The sequence below is a fragment of the Saccopteryx leptura genome, chromosome 10 (assembly GCF_036850995.1).
Source record: "Saccopteryx leptura isolate mSacLep1 chromosome 10, mSacLep1_pri_phased_curated, whole genome shotgun sequence".
NCBI classification, from domain to species: Eukaryota; Metazoa; Chordata; class Mammalia; order Chiroptera; family Emballonuridae; genus Saccopteryx; species Saccopteryx leptura.
In genome coordinates, this window is record NC_089512.1 from 6230102 (window position 1) to 6251051 (window position 20950).

The 20950-nt window shown below is 56.7% G+C and overlaps 2 protein-coding genes across 4 annotated transcripts; both read left to right on the top strand.

Annotated features, from left to right (window-relative positions):
- The first annotated feature begins 380 nt into the window (after nt 1-380).
- LOC136382445 (uncharacterized) lies at nt 381-4043 on the top strand. The gene has a single exon (XM_066351694.1). The coding sequence runs from the start codon at nt 381-383 to the stop codon at nt 4041-4043; it is 3663 nt and encodes a 1220-aa protein (XP_066207791.1).
- Nucleotides 4044-7381: 3338 nt separating this feature from the next.
- Nucleotides 7382-20429, top strand: CAMKV (CaM kinase like vesicle associated). Of its 3 annotated transcripts, XM_066351235.1 has the most exons (12): nt 7382-7542; nt 16088-16196; nt 16299-16430; nt 16606-16680; nt 16853-16991; nt 17134-17254; nt 17426-17501; nt 17600-17736; nt 17891-17969; nt 18183-18270; nt 18537-18648; nt 18748-20429. In XM_066351235.1, the coding sequence occupies exons 2-12, from the start codon at nt 16102-16104 to the stop codon at nt 19086-19088; spliced, it is 1395 nt and encodes a 464-aa protein (XP_066207332.1). In that variant the 5' UTR covers nt 7382-7542; nt 16088-16101; the 3' UTR covers nt 19089-20429. The 3 variants fall into 3 exon arrangements, with proteins under 3 accessions (XP_066207332.1, XP_066207329.1, XP_066207331.1); XM_066351232.1 differs by having other exon boundaries at nt 18537-20429; XM_066351234.1 differs by lacking the exon at nt 7382-7542 and adding an exon at nt 8886-8910 and having other exon boundaries at nt 18537-20429.
- Nucleotides 20430-20950: the final 521 nt, after the last annotated feature.

Here is a 20950-nt window from a genome sequence, read left to right on the forward strand (position 1 = left end):
GGAGAAGGAGCGAGTCTGGCATCTGCGGTAGACTGGGAACCCAGGGCCTTCCTCAGCATCTCCCTTGCCTACCTTTCTCCCTGGGGCCTTACACTGGCCCGTGTTCTTAAGGCCACTGCCCTCACTCTAGGGCTGGCCTGAGCAGAGTAGTTACCTGGCTGGTTAGGGGAGAGGCAGCCTCGGATTGGCAGGCTTTACCAGGCTAACCGGGTATTTCTGTCTCCCAAGTTTCCCTGGCCAGGCTCTCATTTCTCAGGTGGGTGGGGCCCCGGGTTTCCCACACTCTGTCACCCCCCCACCCAGGTCACTGGGGGCTGTGATGTATGGGGTTGTCATGGCAATGAAATGGGAGCAGGGCACCTAGGGCATGGAGCAGGACTATGGAAGTCACCAAGAAGGTGGGGAACCCTGATCTATCACATCCCCAGGGCTACCCAGCCAGCAGCCTAGTGGGTGGCCTCAGAGGGTCCCAGGGACCATGTATAAACTCAGGGTCTATATACTTTAAGCAGGAGTTGTCACTGTCCGCCAAGGCCACTACTGATGGGACCTGTAGCCCAGCCTTTCAGGCCCACGCCCCTGAGGCCATGTACCAGCTACTCTGGGACCCTTCTAAGGTTAATTCTCAGTGTGGCTCTGAGCAGGCCTCCCAGGATGTCCTGAGACTCTCCCCAACTAGCCCGTTTCCAAGGTCCATCGTGGGAGCCCAACTGCATCTCGTCGGAGAGAAAGGGGTGGCCCTACCCTTGTGTACATATAGCGACAATACCAGCGACATGGTCCAGCACGGATTCTGCCATCCCTGGCTTCAGGTGAGGGAGGGCAAGGCTCCAGCTAAAGTCCTAGTAGGCTGGGGCAAAGGCCCCTGCGGCAGTGACCAGATAGCTCCCTTGGGCATTAGGAAGAGCCAGTGGCTACCCTGTTTCCTTCCAGGGGAGGATGGCTCAGCAGCAGCCAAAGGTCCTCCTCTGGCTCAAGCCCAAGATCAAGGCCAGGGCAAGTACCCGTGTCTGGATCAGGCTCCTCCAACTTCAACTCAGGCAAAAAATCCAGCTCTGGATACAAGCCCCATGCCAGCAGCAGCTGAGCCTTATACCTGCATCCCCGACCACCTGACCGATAGCGCTGCCATTACCAAGGGCTTGTTTCAAGAAGACTCCTTCTTGCTCAGGAAGCATGGCAACCAATCGTCAGTCCTCTTGGAGTCTTCCAAAATGGCCACATCCTGCCAGGGCAAAGTGCATTTTGGTTCTCAGAAACCTCCCACCCGAGGACCCACTCTGAAAGAGTCCCCAGACAATGCCCAGGAGCTCGAGGTTGCCAGAAGGCAGGTGTTACCCAAGCAGCTTGAGAACCCAGCAGAGAAGCCGCTGGTCTACACATCCAGGCCAGATGACCCGACACCGGTCTCAGGAACCCCCAGGACCCAGAAGAGTAGCCAGGATAACTGCAGCTCTCAGCCAGGCCAGAAGCCCCTCAACGTTTGTGACAACACCTGCTGCAGTGTGCCATCCTCTGCCTGCCAAGTGACCTGCCACAATCAGTCCCCAGTCCAGGCTCCCAGAGAAGCCATGCAGACCACCCCCTCCAGTGCCCCTCTCTGTCAGCTCCCGGATGCTGCGGAAGACCGTGTGCTGGTGTTTGATATGGTCACAGGCAACACCAGGATGGGACTGCTGTGTCACGACCCTATGGGCTCACGGGCAGTACTGGTGGGCCTCATGCCCAACCACCCATCCATTTATGCCCGTGAAAATAGGCCCACTGTATCCCCTGATGGCAATCATGCCAGCCTCTGGCCCATGTTGTCAATGCTGCCCAGCCCTGTACCTTCTAGCCTCTCTCCTGACAGCTACCGAGAGATGGCCCTGGTTCCCAACGAAGCCACACTCAACCTGGAGTCACTGGACTTGCCTGGTACCAGGACAGCCATCAGGGTGGAGGTGCCCACCTGGCCCCTTCCATTGGGGATGCCCCTCCAATGTCCTGGTGAGAGGACATTGAGCAGTGTCCATGATCCTGGCTGGTCTAAACCTGAGGCTGAAAAAAACGAACATAATTGCACCACGTGGATGCTGGATGCTTCTGGGACGCAGGACATCTCTGTGGTTCAGGCCAAGAAACTGCAGAGTATGAACTCAGAGCTGACCCCAGGACCTGCTCCTTCAGCTAAGCCCTGGGAGGTCCCCAGGCCCCTGCTGCAGGAGGATAGAGGCAGTCACAACTGCAAAGAGGTCGGGAGCACTCACCCTGACAACCCTGGGGCTGAAGATACTGAGCAGCCCCCACTCTCCGGACAGCCCCCTCCAACTGGTCAGCCTCCCTCTGCTGAGCAATGCCCCTTCGCCGGGCACAATCACCTTTCCGGACAGCCACCCTTGGCTGAGCAGGCTGCCTCAACCAAGCAGCACCCCTTGCCCGGCCAGTCCTCTCTCGCCGGGGCCTGTCCTGCCAAGCAGCTTTTTCTCACTGAACAGCCTCCCTTTTCCCAGGATACCCCCATCTCCAAAGAACCTACCTTCTCAAGAGGCCCTACCACCCCCAGGGAGGCTGGCCAGGCCTCCACCCTGTGCCAGGAAGATGAGGCCTTGGGCCTGCCCGCCCATGTGGGGGTACTTCGGGTGCCCCTGGCCGCCGAAAAGAACTGTGTCTGTGTGAACAGAGAAAAGGTGGGCATCAGTGCCACCGTAACCTCCAGCACACACTGGCTCTCATCCTGCCAACCTGGCAGCTCTCCCAGGGCTCAGGAGGAGCTGCTCTCCCTGACCGCATTCCGCACACCTGGCACTGCCTGCAAAGGCTTGCCCATGGCCATGGCAGGCACGGAGCCCCAGGGTCCCCGGCTCAAGCTGGTAACTGAGGACATGACAGACTCATCAGTGGTAAGGAATCTCGCCCTGCTCCATGGGGCCTGCTGTGAGCTGGTGTCCTCCATGGATGCTCTGCCAGTACCGTCCCCAGTGCCCTGCCGCCACCCACTGGGCCCCTACAGGGCAGCCGTGGTGATTGACACGGGCACGGGCTTCACCAAATGTGGACTTGCTGGAGAGGACCATGTCCTCAGTGTGATCCCCTCGCGTGTCCAGCTGCTGAAGCAGCCTGTCCAAGCCCGGCCCGGGTATGCGATGCCCGAGAACAGAGAGGACGCACACCCGGTGCTGGATCGAGGTGTGGTCTCCGACTGGGACGCCCTGGAGGTGCTATGGCAGTGTCTGTTCTGCTGCAGGCTGGGCATGCCGCCTGAGGAGCTGGCTGTCCTCGTGGCCGACTCGCCCATCTCCCCGCGTACCAATCGAGAAAAGGTGGCTGAAATTCTCTTCGAGCGTTTCCAGGTGCCAGCCATGCAGACAGCGCATCAGGCCCTGCTGGCGCTTTATGCTTACGGCCGCACCACTGGGCTGGTGCTGGGCAGTGGCCATGGCATCTCCTATGTGGCACCCATCCTCACTGGGGATCTGGCCCCACTTGACACCTACCGGCTGGATGTAGCCGGTGCTGACCTCACTGAATACCTGGCTCAGCTACTGCTGGCAAGGGACCGCTCGAAGCCCAAGGCAGGGCTGGCCAACCAGATTAAAGAGGCCTGCTGCTACGTGGCACTGGATGTGAGAGCTGAGATGGCCCGTACCCAGACCCAGGCTCAGATGAACTTCATGCTTCCAGACAAACAGGTCATCACACTGGGCTCTGAGTGCTTCTGCTGCCCGGAGGCCCTCTTCCAGCCCAGCCTGCTAGGCCTCAACCAGCCAGGCCTCCCACAGCTAGCCCTCCTAAGCATCAGAAGGCTGGAAGCTTCGCAGCGAGAGCAGCTCTTGGCCAATGTGGTGCTGGATGGTGGCAGCACCCTGGTGAGCGGCTTTCCTGAGCGCTTGAGACAGGAGCTGGGCCGGGGTGCCACCGTGCTGGGCTCTCCTCACCGTGCAGTGGCCGCCTGGCTTGGAGGCTCCATCATGGTGTCCCGGGACTCTTTCCAGAGCCTGTGGCTCAGCCGCCGTGAGTACGAGGAGGAGGGCCCATGTGCCATCTACAAGTACCACCTGTGAGCATATAAAACTTCTGGTTCTGCTTACTTTGAGCACTGTGGCATGTTTTAGGCCCAGAGCAGTGTGGGAAGGGCAGGGGCCCTGGCATGGGGTCAGGGATCAGGGATTGGGCCTGTGGCACACCGAAGGCACACCCTACCTCTGAACACCGGAGCCCCACAGGTCCTGGAAATTCTGTTTTCTAGAGCACCCCAGATCCCTTCGGCATTGGGTCTGCTCTAACCCAACCTTTACTGCACCCCAAGGGCAAACACAGAGAGTGGCTGCTATGGGTTTTGCCCCGTTGCCCTGGCGACAAGTGCAATTACCTTTGATTGCCAGTTGGTTGCCATGGCAATTTCAAACATAATGTAATAACCCACACAGCCTGGAGTGAGTCATGATGGGGGGCAGCCCCCTCCCCTAGCTCCAGAGGAAAAGACTATTCACCCTCCCCCATCTTGGGCCCTATATAGGGGCTGAGGCCAGCAACCTAGATGACAACCAAACAATTCCAAAAATGGCTGGGGGCCTGGAGCATTTGTTGCCTCCAAGGGACAGTCCCTATCAAAGTCTGGGCTTCTTGGAGGAGCCGGCCTGGCAATGCATTTGCCTCTTATACCCTGAAACTTGGCTGCAGCCCTTATCTGGGCTGGCAGGGGTTCTGCCCACCAGTCAAAATGGGAAGGTATAGAAGTCCTGGCCATTGGTGCCCTGAGGCAGGAAGTTGGTGTAGAGGGGAGTCAGTCCTGGCTCCTGAGGAGGGGATACGCCTGAACTAGGGGGTGAGACTCCAGCCTGTTTTGTAGACTCCGTGGATATGAAGATTCACAACTTACCCTGCCTCTCTGACTGTCTAGTTCTGGTGGGAGCCAGAACAGACAACTTTGGGCTTCCTTCTCGTCCTCAGTCTCCCAATCCAGGCAGCTCCTTCCCACAGAGTGGCCAGTGCACAGGCCTCCTCAGGAGATTCTCATAGAGGCCAGCAGGCAATGCCAATGCCGATGCCAACTTCCCCTGCTCTTGTCCCCAAATCTGCCCTGTGCTAGGGCCTCCTGCCACCCCTCCAGCCAGGGCAGTGGCTAGGAGCCATGGCTCCTGACCTGTCTGGCTCTGCAGTAAGGGTAGGAATGAAGCGCTGCCACCCCAGTCCCTGGTCTGGTTGCAGAGCTGGAGGGATGGCAGTTACCTGGTGGCGCTTCTTCCTTCCCAGAAGTCAGCTAAAGATCTTAACCAAAACAAGGAAATCTTCCTGTGCCTGTGCTTCTCTGAGGGATAAGCCATGGCCCAGTTCCAACCCTGGGTTGTCACACACACACACACATGCGCGCGTGCACACACCCCCCCCCCCCCGAGATGGGGGCTGTCCTAGTTGTGGAGACCAGAAACAGCAAATAACAGAGGGTCATCACAGCCCCTGCCCACCCCAGGCATGGTCCAGCCTCTTCTCATGTCCTGCCCTCACACCCTGATTCAGTTTCCACAATCCTGAGGCCCATATCCTGTAGGAAGAGGACCAGTGGCCTGAAGGACCGGTGGCTCCAGGGACTAGCTACTACGTCCATGCGCATGTGTGAGCAAGCACGCCTGGCTGCACACAGAATGCAGACACGTGCCCCTAGGCACCACTGCACACACTGTTGCCTTCTCCTTCAGCAGAAGAGCACGTACACACAGACACACTTACACATGTGCACACACACCCTGCCACGTGCTGTCAACCACAGGCACATGGAGTGTGCACAGGACCCAGAAAAGGTGGAGCACTGCTAGCAGCAGGCAGGGCTCTAGAAAGCCACCTCTTCCCCTTCTTCTAAATCCCCCATTTCAGCTTCTCCTCAGCTTAGCCTGGAGACGCATGACTTTCAGGAAAGACAGAAAATGCGTGCGGTGTGTGTGCGGTCAGCAAGCCTTGCTCAGCTGCACCATACAATTCAGAGAACCATTGTCTCAGGGATGGTAGGTAGGCCAACAGCAGGAAGGACTGAGTGCCAGGCCATTCATTCATTCTGCAGACATGAACTGAGCATCCTGAGATGAGGCACAGGCTCTGCCCTGCACATACATACCCAGCTTGCCAGGAGATTCCTACCCAGTGGTGCGGTTGGTGCCATGACTGAGACCACCCAGAGGTGACATCAGCCTGGCCTGAATGAGGTGACCCAAAGCCAGGGAGGATGTGAAGGGCACCTCAACACCCATTGTGGAGGAAGATATTGCAGGTCCTGGTTGGAGCAATCATTTCCCAGGCTAGCCTTCCAGCCCCAACCCCAAGTTCCTTATCTGGGGAGTCACTCCGGTCAGCAGCCAAGAGGAGCCAGGCAGGGAAGATTCAACACGGCAAATGTTTGAAGATGACCCTTCTCAGAATGGGGTCAGAAGGCTCGCTGGGAGGCCTGGGTTGGGTGGAGCCCTTCTCCAGACATTGAGAAGCCTAAGTCTGCCTTTTAGATAGTGGCCTCAGGATTTGTGAGGGGCACGGGGCAAGCACTGGGTCCGTGTGTCTCCCTGACAAGGGACAGAGAAATGTCAAGGAGTCCTTTGGAGTTTCTTGCTGGCAGTTCTCAGCCTCCTCCATGAAGGGGCTAGGTCTGGTCAGCCCCCCGCCGGAGAAGCACAGGCAGTGTAGGGCTCTATTATCTTGGCGTCAGTCTCCAGCTGCCCCCTTGGGCAGGGGCTAGGTTTGCACTCCCGTATCCCAGCCCAAGCCACCGGCAGCCATTCTGCTGGCAAAGTGTTTGAGGGCGATACAATAGAAGCAAGCAGATTCCACACCATGCCATAGGTGGCTTTTACAGTTTGGGAAGTTCAATGCCACACAGAAGGGGCAGATTGGGCCAGCCACCCTGGACCAGACTTGAGGATGCCGAAGGCTTTGGCCCTGCAGGAGTGGAGGCTGGGGTGGGAAGGAGATTCTGCCTGGGTGGTCTGCAGCCCTCACCGGCCACTTGTACACACACGCCCCCCCCCCCCACCACCACCATGTGTTTACTACTAGCTAGGGAGTTCTAGTCTGTAGTGCAGCTGGCCTTAGCAACTGCCCACTTGGTTTTTCCAAGAGGGTTCCACGCTTTGGGTCCTATGCAGCTCCAGGAATCAGGTTTTCCCCACATCACCTACTCCCTAGCCCCTACAATGGGCACTGGAAGGCCCCTCTGATCCCTGTTGCCCAGTCAGTTTGAGGGCCTAAGGGAGACTTTGAGAGTCTACCCGAGGTCGGGCAGGCCAGTGCCAACCCTTGTCCACTCGCCTTCGCGTGGGATTCCGGCCTCAGGATCCGCCAGGGTCGGGGCGGAGCCGGCGGAGGGAGGCCCCGCCCCCAACCCGCCCCCGGCCCGGGGTGCGAATCCGGTGCGGGCGAGCGGCGGGAGATGCTAGAGGTTCGCGAGCCCAAGCGGCTGCAGCTGGCGCCGCGTCTGCCCCCAGTGCCAGGAGCGGATTCTGCCCGCCGCCCCTGGAGCCCTTGGCGCCCTCACTGAACCCGCGATCGCTTCCTCCCTGTGATCGACCAGCGCTGCAGGTGCGGGGCGGGCCGGGCGGGGGGCGCTCCCCTAACGCAGGTTGTGGTGTTGGGGGATTGGGTCTCTGGCGCGAGGTTCGGGTCGCCGAATGTGCGGGGGCCCGGCGAGGACTTGGAGCCCCGGCGGGGGCAGAGCACGCGGGCTCTGCAAATCCGGGGGTCGGCGTCGGGGGTTGGGCTAAAGTTCCCTGTCACCTCTGATGGCTCGAGGGTCCCAGGGGAAGCCTCTGGGAATTTAAGTCCAGGCGAATCTCCTCTACCTGTCCCCCCACTCCCTTGTGTACCCCCGTTCCCCCGTCTTGCTAGGCTCCTCATGGTAAAAAACATTAACCCTCAAACATTCGTGGTGCTTCATGGGGGTAGGGCCGAGGGCTGAGGGGTCCCTCCTGACTCCCAGAGCCTCCAGCCCCTCCCAACCGTCCGGGCCCCCTCCCTCCCGCGCAAAGCAGTCACTCATTTCCATGACAACGGAGAGTTTTTTTTTATGGACGACAACCTGGAGGGGGGCTGGGTGGGGCTGCCGGAACCCGAGGAAGGGGCTTCAAGCCCCATGGGGACCAGCAGTCCTAGCCAAGATCTAGCTTCCAAGCCTTAACTTGGGGCTCTGCGGGGGATCCAGAGCACCCGCCCAGCGGTGGGGGTGGGGGACGCACATGTTTCTGCTGGGAGGTGCGGGGCTTGGTGCTCACACGTGTGCCTTCCGCATGTGTGTTGCTGTGCCAGCGGGGGCGAGTCAGCAGCCCTGGGGAAGGGGGTCAGGGTGGCACCGCGGTGGGAAGCAGGGTCTGGGGCTGAGGGAAGGCAGACAGCCAGCAGGTGAGTTTCTGCCTTCCCCAGCCCGTAGTCTGGCAGAGACCCTAGGCTCTCCCAGCCCCCCACTGCTCTACAAAATGCTTTTGTCCGCACCCCCTAAGCAGAGCCTGCTCCGCCAGCTTCCTTCTCAGGGAGCAGGCCCTCTCTCCCTCACCCGAAGCTCAGGCTGCAGCATCCAGCCTCGGCACTGCCAACCTCCTCCAAAGCCCAGGCTTGGAGCTCCCCCAGGACCGCCCGTGGAGACCTGGTGCCCCCTCCCCAGTTGATTCCTGTCAGCGTTAGCCACCTGCTGGGTCCCAGTTTTCTCAGCTAGGATATCGGGCGTCTCCACGTCTCTGTGTCAGGATGGACCCTGGAAGGAGCAGGCTCTCCCTTTCTTTTACAGCGTGTGGTGTGGACCCCCAGGCGCTGTCGGCTGTCCTTCCCGTACCTGCTGCGAGCCCTCCTCCCCAGCCTCTGTTCTGTCCACCACTCACTAGGAGACAACCCGTCTGTGCCCTGGGAGAAGGCCCCAGAGTCTGTGATCTCCATGCAGGGAAACTGAGGCAAGGGAAGGTGGGCTGCGCAGTTATCCCGGTTTTAGATCGCTTAGGGCACTGTATCTGGTTCTCTTGACAGAATGCACTGTTGGGAGGGGGACAGCCGTGGCAGGGAATTAGGCTGAGCTGCAAGTGGGGCCCTGGGGACCGAAGGCCTGGAAAGGACAGCGAAAGGGAAAGGCACGTGGCTGGGGGGTCCTGGCAGAGCTGGACCAGCTGAGAGGACGGACGGGCTGTCAAGGGAGCAGCCGGGTCTTCAAGCGTCAGTTCCACACCCCACGCGTGTACATTCCACACGTGGGAACTGTCTCGCCTCAGCTGAGCTGACTCCAGGGAGAAGGGCTGAGGAACTGCTTTGACTTAGGGGACGGCAACAGCTGGCCTCTTCCCCAGGGCCAGGCTGTGCCTCCCACACCAGCTTAGGTGCCTGTCTGGAGGAGACGGGAGGGGCAGGAACCAGGGCAGCTCCTCGCCCAGGTGTTCAGAGCCCATGGCTATGGAGGCCTTAGGGCTCCGCTGGGCATCCACAGACCCATTCCGAACCCCCTGCCCACCCTCCCCTCCTGTATCCTTTCTACTCTGCCACCTCTGCTCCTCTTCTGCTCCAGGCTGTGCCTTTGTCTCCCTGTGTCACTGCCCCACTCTCTCTTTTTAAAGGTCTCTCCATGAGGGGGACCCAGGGTCACAGAATCCATGGGGAAGGAATCCGGCCAAAGACTCAGGGAAATCTTCGAAAAGGGGTTTGGGGAGCACCTCTCTGCTCCCCCTCCCCTTGTTTTAAAACTTTCATCACCGTAGCAACCCTATGTTCTCTGAGCCTTTTCCTGCATTTCCCCTCCTCTACCCAGAAGGAAGCAGGTCTCCAGTGAATTTTCCTTCAAGGATTCAAAGGTTGGGACCCCAGGTGCCTGGGATGGGTCAGTTGGCTCTTGGCTCTGCCACCATGTTGAGAACTGATCTTTCCAGAGGCCGTGCTGAACTGGATGCCCCGAGAGGAAACCCCGCTCTCCGAACTCCCTTATTAGATGGGAGAGAGTCAGCGCTAGGAATTATGGACCATGGTTTAGCTAGACCCAGAGGCCCAGCTAGAACATCTCGCTGCACATTCCCTGCAGCAGCTTGATGGTGGGTTAGAGGCTAGGCTCTGCATCCTGACACCAGACCCTGAGCACGAGGTCTCTATTTCTCCTAGTCCTGAGGGTAAGGCCTCCTGGTGCGCCAGGCAGGGCTTGGCCACAGTCCCTGAGAGAGGACCCTGTGAACATTGGTAAGAGCAGGGAAGGGAAGGGGTGCCTGCAGGCTGGTGTTCACAGCTGCCACTAAATCGGGAAGTGTTGCCCACAGTTGTTGGGAGGCAGCCAGAGGCCTCCTGGTCCCCTCCTAACCTGAGGTTTGCTGTAAGCTGTGAAACCCCATGTGGCAGAGAAGCAGGGTGACAGGAAACTCCTGTTTATGGCTAAGAAAAGTAGGGCCTGAACCAGGCTGAACCTGGTGGAAAGGAGAGGACAGGACTCCCACGTGGGCCTCCTGGGCCTCTGGAGCTGACTTCTGTCCCTCTCACGCTTTCCCTGGGCCGTACTTGCCTTAGGCTGCAGTAGGGCCCCTAGGGTCCTTTCTTACCAGGACACGTACAGTCAGAGGCTTCCTCAGGATTACCTAAGGCTCGCTCGCCTGAGCCCCAGGGTTGGACTGAGCAGTGCTTGGCCTTCAGGCTCCCTGAGAACCAGCTGGAGGGCAGTGGCTCTGCATTCCCTCTGGACAGCCCCCCCAACACACACACACACACACACACACCATTCCATTTCTCTGCAGAGAACACGAGACGCCATGTTTCTAGGGAAACAGCCATTCTGGGGCTCCCGTGCATTTCCGTGTCCCAGGGTAGACGTGAGGCAGAGCCTAGGTCTGTCACTGGAAGGAGAGCTCCCCACTGTTAGGTGGTGAGTCTGGGCTGTCTGGGCCCGGGAGGTGAGAAATGCAAACCCCTTTCTGCCTGGCCTTCAGTTCTGGAAGCTGTCCCTTGGCTGTACCTCCTAGCTTCGGGGCCAGCTCCCCAGCTTGTTGCAGGCAAGTGCCAGGGGCTTGGTGTATCGGCAGCCTCCTAGGCAGCAGCAGTGGGTGGCAGATGGTAGAGTTGGGGGGGGGCAAGGCAGTAATCCATAGAGCCCCCTTTCTTCTCTCTTTGTCCTGGGGCCAGGTTGGGGGTGGAAGCAAATGAGCACAGTTAGACTGGTGAGGAGGAGCAGCAACTGTCAGAGATCAGGGCAGCCTCGGTAGGAGGAGGCAGATCCGTCCCTCCCTGCCCATGAGGCTTTAGGGCATGGCTTCAGGCTGATGTGAGAGCGGAGGTCCAGCTTTCTGTGGTGAAGACAGACCTCAAAAGCTGCCCTGGGTCCCTGTGGGCACAAGTGCATGTGCATGGCCAGAAGCTGGGCTAAGATCAGGGATAGGCATGTACAAAACCTCCCACGCCACGCCTCAGAGCAAGGAGCTGTGTGTGGGGTTGGCTGCGGGGAGGTGGATGTTGTGGAAGGTATTTCGGAGAAGGGCCATTTTGAGTATGGAGCATCAGGATTGCTCTAGAGTCTAGACAATCTGTTGCACAGACCTTATAATGTCAGAAATCACAATGACAGAAGAGGTTCTGTGCCAGCACCTAGCTCAGGTGGGGGCTGCTCCATGGGGAGGCCACGATGGGCAGTGCCCACACTTCCTGCCCTTGAGTGGACACTGTTGAGCTGGCGAGTCACCTGTTGTGGGATGCTTAGGTAGTTGCTGGTTTTCTTTATGTTATAAATAACTCTGGCTTGACAAATAGGATCCTAATGGGAGACTGGAAGGAAGGGCATTCCTGCCAGATGGAACAGTGTTGGCAAAGCCACAGAGCTGGGACACAGGTCCCTCTGACCCCTCCTATGGGACCCAGGACATGGCTTTGGATTCCAGCCAGGGAAGGAATCACTGCACACCAGAGGGACTGATGCAGCCCCTCCCTGGATTGTTTGGGCATGGGGACAGGTGGCCGGCAGGGACGGGTGGCAGGGCCTCTGCTGTCAGCGGTAAGAGTGGGATTCTAGCTACGTGCTCCTCCCCGGCAGACACAGGAGCAGGGCATAGCCATCGTCGCAAAGACACGCAGTTGGGGATGATCTTCAAAGCTTCTCTCGTTCACCTCTGCAGTGCCTCACAACATGGCTTAAGCCCCGGCTGGAAGCACGCTGATGAAATGCGCTTGCAATCCCTGAGCCCAGACAGCCCAGAGGAGGGAACCATGGAATTTGTTCCCTGATGCTGAGGCAAATTTGAGGGAAAACTTCCAGGACTGTGACCCCTGGGAAGTGGGTGGCCTCCGCCTGGGAGAAAGCGAGCAGCAGCCAGGGCTGGCCGTGGGGCTGTGTGAGTCCTGGCTTTTGATCCCTGCAGGCAGAGTCTTTCTGACCCAGTCTTCTCCTCTGGTGGCAGCTGCCTCCCCCCTCTACGACCCTGTGGCTGTGAGTGACTGCAGGGAGGGCGTCTAGGTTGTCAAGGCCAAGCCCAGGTCCTGTGAGCAGCAAGTACTAAGCACTGTGGAAGGACAGTATGCAGCCAGGCTAGCCAGAGCAGCTTGAATGCAGTTTCGGTGCAGAGCTTGCTGGGGACACCCCAGTGTCCCCAGACCAGGCATTGTGGAGGCAGACTCTGAGTCAGGTCAGCGAAACTTCCAACCCTGTCCCCAACTCCCCATCCAGTTTACCTCTGAGCAAGGGCTATGAATGCCGTTCCTCTGGGTGATGAAGCCAGGCCACCCAGCACCGCAGGTGACGACTGGGCTGGCAGGGTTGCCGACTCATGGAGCACCGTGTTCCAGGTGCCGGAGTGCCTGGAGCCCCTTGCAGTAAGCTTCATGTGGTCCCCCCTTGTGCCTGGAACACCCACCCTGGCCTGACAGCCCAGGTCTCCTGTGGGCCCCGGCAGTGAGGCAGCGGGCAGGCTTGTCTTGCTTTTCCCTGCATGCCTCCTAGCAAATCCTTCCCCTCTAAGGCCCAGCCTGAAGCTGCCTCTTCCTCAAAGCCTCTCCTTGCTTCTCTACCTGGATGGGGGTTCTCCTTCTAAGGAATCCCTCAAGCACTATGCCTGAATGTAGTATTTATTAAATCAATTAAAGTAATCACGATAAAAATCCTAACAAAACATTAATCAAGATATAAACCTGTCCCTCCAACACCAATTCTTTGCTCCAAAGAGAACTCTTACTTTCTCAGTTGTCCTTCTGAGGATTATAAACTGTACCCAAATAACAGCACCCTTTACCCACCATTCTGTCCCTTGCTTTTTCACACCACAATGTGTCTCTCAGAGACTGTCCATAGCAGCATATTTCTATCTACTTTATTCTTTATTTTCTTATTCATTAAAAAAAAAATCTTCTTCATTGATTTTTAGGGGTGGAGGGAGAGAGAGAAGCATCAACTCGTTTCACTCAGTTGTTCCACCTAGTTTTGTACTCATTGCTTCTCCTACCTGCCCTGACCAGGGGTTGAACCTGCGGCCTCTGGCACATTTGGGACAATGCTTTATCCGCTGAGCAACCCAGCCAGGGCTCTACTTTATTCTTTCAAGTTGTTTTTATTATTGATTTTAGAGAGGGAGAGGAAGTGGGCGGAGGGAGACAGAAACACCGATCCATTTCTGTATGTGCCTTGACCGGTGATCAAACCAGCAAACGTTGTGTACCAGGACAATGTTCTAACCAACCGAGCTATCAGGCCAGATCTATACTTTATCCTTTTTTATGTATTTATTTTTGATTAGAGAGAGAAAAATAGAAAGGAAGAGAGAGGGAGGAGAAAGATGAGAAGCATCAACTCATACTTGCATCACTTGAGTGGTTCATTGATTGCTCCTCATACGTGTCTTGACAGGGGGAGGTGGGGTGGGGCCTCTCCAGCTGAGCCAGTGACCCTGTGATCAAGCTGGCAACTTGCTGTTTCGAGCCAGGGATCTCAGCATCTTGGGATGCTCTATCCACTGTGCCACCACCAGCCAGGCTCTACTTTATTCTTTTTAATAGCCACTAAGTATTTTTTTAGTTTGGGTGGCCATAATTTTTATTAGCTTTTTTAAATTGTGAAATATAACAAAAATTTAGGAATGTGCCAAAGCTTTTATGACAGCTTGTATGTACATTCTTACAAATTCTTATAAAGCTGTGAAACCACCACTTAGGTTCAGGAATAGGCCTGACCAGGCAGTGGCACAGTGGACAGAGCATCCGACTGGGATGCGGAAGGACCCAGGTTCGAGACCCTGATGTCGCCAGCTTGAGCGTGTGCTCATCTGGCTTAAGCAGGAATCTCACCAGCTTGGACTCAAGGTCGCTGGCTCGAGCAAGGGGTTACTCAGTCTGCTGAAGGCCCACGGTCAAGGCACATATGAGAAAGTAATCAATGAACAACTAAGGTGTCACCACGAAAAACTGATGATTGATGCTTCTCATCTCTCTCCGTTCCTGTCTGTCTGTCCCTAGCTCTCCCTCTCTTTGACTCTCTCTCTCTGTCCCTGTAAAAAAAAAAAAAATTCTTAAAAAAGGTTCAGGAATAGGCCCAGCAGAATCCCCCCAGGTGTCCTGGGTCAATCACAACTCCTTTCTTTCTCTTAGAGGGACTCATGGTGTTTATTTCCTAGCTTTGTAGTTTTCCCAGTATGTTTATATCCTTAAACAGCACGTTAGAACTTTTTATTGATTCTATAATTGATAACATATAGATTATATAATCACACAATTGTGTCTTTTCCACTCAACACTGTGTTTGTGAGCCTTGGCTGGATAACTCTGTTAGAGCAGTTTTTCTTTTTTAGTGAGAGAGAGTGACAGACAGATAGGGACAGACAGACAGGAAGGAAGAGAGATGAGAAGCATCAATTCTTCATTGCAGCACCTTAGTTGTTCATTGATTGCTCTCTCATATGTGCCTTGACCAGGGAGCTATAGCCAAGCCAGTGACCTGGTGCTCAAGCTAGATGAGCCCGCGCTCAAGCCAGCAACTTCAGGGTTTCAAACCTGGGTCCTCTGTGTCCCAGGCCGTCACTCTATCCACTGTGCCACCACCTGGTCAGGCATAGAGCAGGTTTTCAACCACCGGTTAGAGCAGGGGTCCCCAAACTTTTTACACAGGGGGCCAGTTCACTGTCCCTCAGACCGTTGGAGCACATACAGTGCTCCTCTCACTGACCACCAATGAATGAGGTACCCCTTCCAGAAGTGTGGCAGAGGGCTGGATAAATGGCCTCAGGGGGCCGCATGCGTAGTTTGGGGCACCTGGGTTAGAGCATCATCCCACTATGCAGAGGTTGCTGGTTTAATCCCCAATCAGGGCACATACAGGAACAGAGTGATGTTTCTGTCTCTTTTCCTTCTTCTCCCTCTAAAATCAATAAATAAAATTAGGGAAAAAAAAAACCCCAACACTGTGTTTGTGAGTTTCACCTTGTGGTTGGGTATTGCTGTAGCTACATCATTTCCATTGTTGTGTCATACTCCATTGTGTGACTTTATTATAATACATGTACAACATCACAATGTTGATGGATATTTGGGCTGTCTCTAGTTTTTGGCAATTATGAATATTGCGACTATGAGCATCCTTGTAGGAGTATCCAGACGCACAAAGATATATATTTCTGTAGGGCATATATTTAGCAGTGCTATTGCTGGTTCATAGGCTATGTTTGACTTCGATAGTTTTAGCAAACTGGTTTCTAAAGGGGAGACTTGCCTTCCACCAGCAGTGCTCATTTTCTTCACACCTTTGTCAATACTTGGTGTCTTTAGCCTTTCAGAAATGACTATCTGATAGGTGGGAAGTGTTAGCCCCTTTCATCTGTAAAATAGCTGAAATGTAAATTAAGAATTTGATCAAAAAAAATTTGATCAATCTTTTTAGTGTATCTATTATAAAGTGATTCCCTGATATGTAAGTTTAATACATTTTCATAAGCGGGGGCTATTGTAGTTCAGGTAGTCAAGCTGAGTGGCTGGAGGTGTGGCCAGGAAAGCAGGGATAGGATCCAAGTCGGACTACCATCTGGCCCTTCCTGCCTCAGACTCTGCCCCTGGCTTGACCTGAGCCAGGCTGGGGTCTCCCAGAGGTGACCTCTGCTGTGGGGAGCAGTGGGGAGCAATACAGCTGAGCCAGACCCCATCCTGCCCACAGCTCAGAGCCTGGCAATGCCGTTTGGGTGTGTGACTCTGGGCGACAAGAAGAACTATAACCAGCCTTCGGAGGTGACTGACAGATATGACTTGGGACAGGTCATCAAAACGTGAGTGCCCATGACTCACGATGGTGGGCAAGGGTTGGGGGAAAGGGAGCGAAGCGCGGCCCCTGCGGAGCCCAGGGCTGAGCGGAGTGCCTGCTGCTGCAGTGAGGAGTTCTGTGAGATCTTCCGGGCCAAGGACAAGACGACAGGCAAGCTGCACACCTGCAAGAAGTTCCAGAAGCGAGACGGCCGCAAAGTGCGGAAGGCAGCCAAGAACGAGATAGGCATCCTCAAGATGTAAGCTGAGGCCTGGGGTGGGGTGGGACGGGAGGCAGCAGGGCGGGGCTTTGAGGGCAGGGGCCTCCGGCAGTGCCAGCCTCTTGCCAGTTAGTCTGCAGTGGCCCACATTGGCACCTAGAGCCTCTCCGGGTTTCTCCCCGCCCTAACTAGTGGCTCCTCTCTCTGCTGCCAGGGTGAAACATCCCAACATCTTGCAACTGGTGGATGTGTTTGTTACCCGCAAGGAGTACTTCATCTTCCTGGAGCTGTGAGTGTGGGCCTGGGGTCCCCGGAGCCAGGGAAAGCCCCTTTCTCGGACCCCTGGGGTCCCACTGCCTGTGCCTTGCCCGGCCAGCTACCTGGTGTAGGCAGCCTGCCCAAGTGCTCCTGCCCCACCCCTGACTTTGCCCACGCCGGGCTCAGGGGCTGGTGTCCCTCAGGGCCACGGGGAGGGAGGTGTTTGACTGGATCCTGGACCAGGGCTACTACTCGGAACGGGACACGAGCAACGTGGTGCGGCAGGTCCTAGAGGCCGTGGCCTACCTGCACTCACTCAAGATCGTGCACAGGAACCTCAAGGTGAGGCCAGGAACAAAAGGGTGAGCTGGCAGCATGCCTGGGGCTCGGTGGGCAGTACTTTGGGGCCTTGGTGCAGCGTCTGCGGTCCTTTCCTCACGGAGTCTTTCTCTGCCCATTCACATCCCATTCCTGGCGGGAGCAGCTGGAGAACCTGGTTTATTACAACAGGCTGAAGAATTCAAAGATCGTCATCAGCGACTTCCACCTGGCCAAGCTAGAGAACGGCCTCATCAAGGAGCCCTGTGGGACCCCTGAGTACCTCGGCAAGCAGAAGAGGGGCAGGGGCAGGGGTGGGAGCGGGGGCAGGGGGCAGGGTGATAGAGACTTCAAGGAGTGCCTCTGGGTCGGGGGAGGAGGTCCCCAGGAAGTGAGTGTGAATGGTCCCAGGCCTGGCAGGCCTGATATTCACCAGCTGATTGGAATTACACTTGCAGCCCCGGAGGTGGTGGGCCGGCAGCGGTATGGACGCCCTGTGGACTGCTGGGCCATCGGAGTCATCATGTACATCCTGTGAGTAGATGGGCAAACAAAGAGGCGTACAGCCAGGTGGGATGAGGGCCTGTCCCCATGGCCTTCCTGGGTGACCTTGCCCTCTGGCCCTCATGCAGGCTTTCTGGGAACCCGCCCTTCTATGAGGAGGTGGAGGAAGACGACTACGAGAACCATGACAAAAATCTCTTTCGCAAGATCCTGGCTGGCGACTATGAATTTGACTCTCCATATTGGGATGACATTTCACAGGCGGGTGAGGAGGTGCTCAGTGTCTGGGTAGAGGAAGGGTTGGTGTGGGGGACCTGTTCTCACCCTCTCCTCCTGGACTCTGCTCCTACCCCCCATCCATCACCTCTAGACAGTGAGATGGGTTGCCATGCCTAGCTTTTCCCTGGCTTTGTTCCCAGCCAAAGACCTGGTCACGAGACTGATGGAGGTGGAGCAAGACCAACGGATCACCGCGGAAGAGGCCATCTCCCATGAGTGGTGAGCAAGGCCGAAGGAAGACGGAAGGAGAGGACAGGCCTCTGTCCTCCTCACACCTAGCAGCCCCCATCCATGATGCCTGGGGTCGGGGTTAGGCAGCAGCCAGAGCCCGGAGGGTTTGCCTGGTAATCCCAGGATCTTACAAGGAAAGGGCTGGACAAAGTCTCCAGGATGGTTGGGCTTCAGATCCAGACACATTTGCACCCTTTCCAGGATTTCTGGCAATGCTGCCTCTGATAAGAACATCAAGGATGGTGTCTGCGCCCAGATTGAAAAGAACTTTGCCAGGGCTAAGTGGAAGGTAAGGCTTGGATGCCTCTTTCCTGGAATGATCCCAAGTGCTCCTCTGGCACCCGCAGTTTCTTGCCTGCCATACACACAGGCTTCTCTCCACCCATGGTGTAGATGTAGCTACTATCTTAAGTGGGTATGACGAGCAGCTGGGTGCCTAGTCCTGGGATGATCAGAGGCAGCAAGGGGCACCATGGGATGGTCTGCGTTTGGCCAAAGAATGGACTCAGTTTCTGTAAGCCTTCCTCTGAGCCTCTCCCACTGTCCTCCTTTCAGAAAGCTGTCCGAGTGACCACTCTCATGAAGCGGCTCCGGGCGCCAGAGCAGTCCAGCGCAGCTGCTGCCCAGTCTGCCCCAGCCACAGACACCGCCGCTCCTGGGGCTGCAGGTGGGGCTGCGGCTGCAAGTGGAGCTGCCCCGGCCCCTGGGGGCAGTGCCACAATCACAGCAGGTGATGCTGCTCTTGCTGCAAAGAGCGATAATGTAGTCCCTGCAGACCGTAGTGCCACCCCAGCCACGGATGGCAGTGCCACCCCAGCCACTGATGGGAGCGTCACCCCCGCCACTGATGGAAGCATCACCCCCGCCACTGATGGCAGTGTCACCCCAGCCACTGACAGGAGTGCTACTCCAGCCACTGATGGGAGAGCCACGCCAGCCACGGAAGAGAGCACTGTGCCCGCCAGCCAAAGCAGTGCCACCCCTGAGCCGGCTTTGGCCCAGCCGGACAGCACAGCCCCAGGGGGCGCAACAGGCCAGGCTCCACCCTCTAGTAATGCGGAAGAGGCTGCTGGCTCTGCTGAGTCTCGGAGGGAGGAGGCCAGCTGAGTGGGCAGGCTGGGGGGGAGGCAGGGACAGGCAGGAGAGTGGGAGAGTAGAGGAGGGGCTTTCACTGTATATAGAGTCACTGGCATGATGCCCTCACTCCCCCCTCCCAGTCCCTGCCTCTCAGCGTGGGGCATGTCTGGGGGCCACGGGAGAGCAGTCTCATCTCCCGTGCGTATGTGTGTGAGTGGTGGGCAAGCCAGAGGCAGGACCGGCCCCAGCCCCTGCATGGATTCCTCGTGGCTTTTGTCTTTTGCTAGCTTTACCAGTTTTGTTCCTTGTGGGATGCTGCTCTAGGGATACTCAGGAGGTCCCTGTTCCCCTTGCCCTCACACCTGACAATTCCCCCAGGCAGGCCCTGCAGGTCCCACCCTTTCCCAGGCCCTAAACTTGGGTGGCCTTGCCCTGAGAGCTGGTCCTCCAGCGAGGCCCTGTCAGCGGTCTTAGGCTTCTACACATGAAGGTATGTGCCTGTGGCATGCGGGCTACTCTAGGAGTGAACACAGGCTGGTACAGAGAATGCAAAAATCTAGGGCAGTATGCTTTCAGACAAGGCTGGTCGTATGGCTGGGGGCACTGTGTGGTAGCTGTGGGGATCCTCAGAAGTGAAAAAGAATGAAGAGGGTAGAAGCTTCCGTTTCTGTCCCTGGGAAGTCCCTCCCAAGACCCTTGTGCTATTTCCTGCCCTCCTGGGTCCTGCAGTGGGCTGCCCTGTGCCCTGAGTCTGTATGGGGAAGAAGGAGCAATGAGGATGTGGCAATGAGAACTGGGAGGATAGCAGGCCCAGCCCCTAGTGCATCAGCCTAACTGGGTTCTTACCATGAGCCAAACAGGAAGGGCTGATATTCCCTGGCTCTTCCCAGATGTCCACCTTCCAGATCAGTTTACAGTCCTCTCCATCCCAGGGGGCTGCTGCATGGCAGAGTCCCATAGTCTAATTTGGGTGTGTGCCCTTCAGGGGCAGATTTTCTCTCTCCTACTTCAACAACAAAATAGAGAGGAACCCCCTTTACATCTGAACCACTTCTTCTATTGGGGCTTAGAGAGAGGTCCAGGCGCCTCCGAAGCCAGGCTGAGTTCCTTTGCTAGGATGAGGAAGTGGAATAGGGCTCCCCAGTTTCCTGATGGAGACTCCTGTGGCAGGTGCCCTTTGTCAGACCCCACCACAGCCCGGGCAGGCAGCCACACTGGCCCCGGCCTCTGCTCGGCACTCTGGTGGCAGTGCTGCCCTTCTCCCTGCATGCCTGTGGGTCTGCTCTGGTGTATGAAGATCAGCAGGCTAACTGTGCCTGCTGAACCTGGCAAATAAATGTCACCCTGCCAAAGCCTCTGGCCACCCTCTCACCTTTGCTTCCTCTGTGTTACTGGGGAGGGGCTCCTGGAAGGCAGTGGGGAGGGTAGACGCTGGAAGCACATTTATAGGTAGTGGCCTGTGCTCAGTGCCATGTGGCTTACTTGGGCTGGAAGTGCAGATCATCCTCACCACAGTGTGTTCCTCGATGGTGGTGACAGGTTCCTTTGGACTATAGTAATCCATATGGATGATGGCTCCTGTGCTGGACTTGTGCCAAGGAATAACCTTTGGGTTGCTGCCCTGACAAGTCCTGTTTAACAAGGGGTCCTTGTCTTAATGTAGGCATAGAACTAGAACCCACGAAAGCCCGGTTACCACAAGAGAGACCTTGCCTATAGGCAAAGTGAGCTTCCCTGGGCTGGGGACAGAATGCAGGGTGGGTATTGCACAGAGGTTCTATGCTGCCCTTTGCGTTGATCCTTCTTCCTGGGAACCTCCTGTGCTTTTCACAGAGGCCCAAAGGATTCACTCTGAGTGTGCTTCAGGTGGATCAAACCAGCTTTATATAATG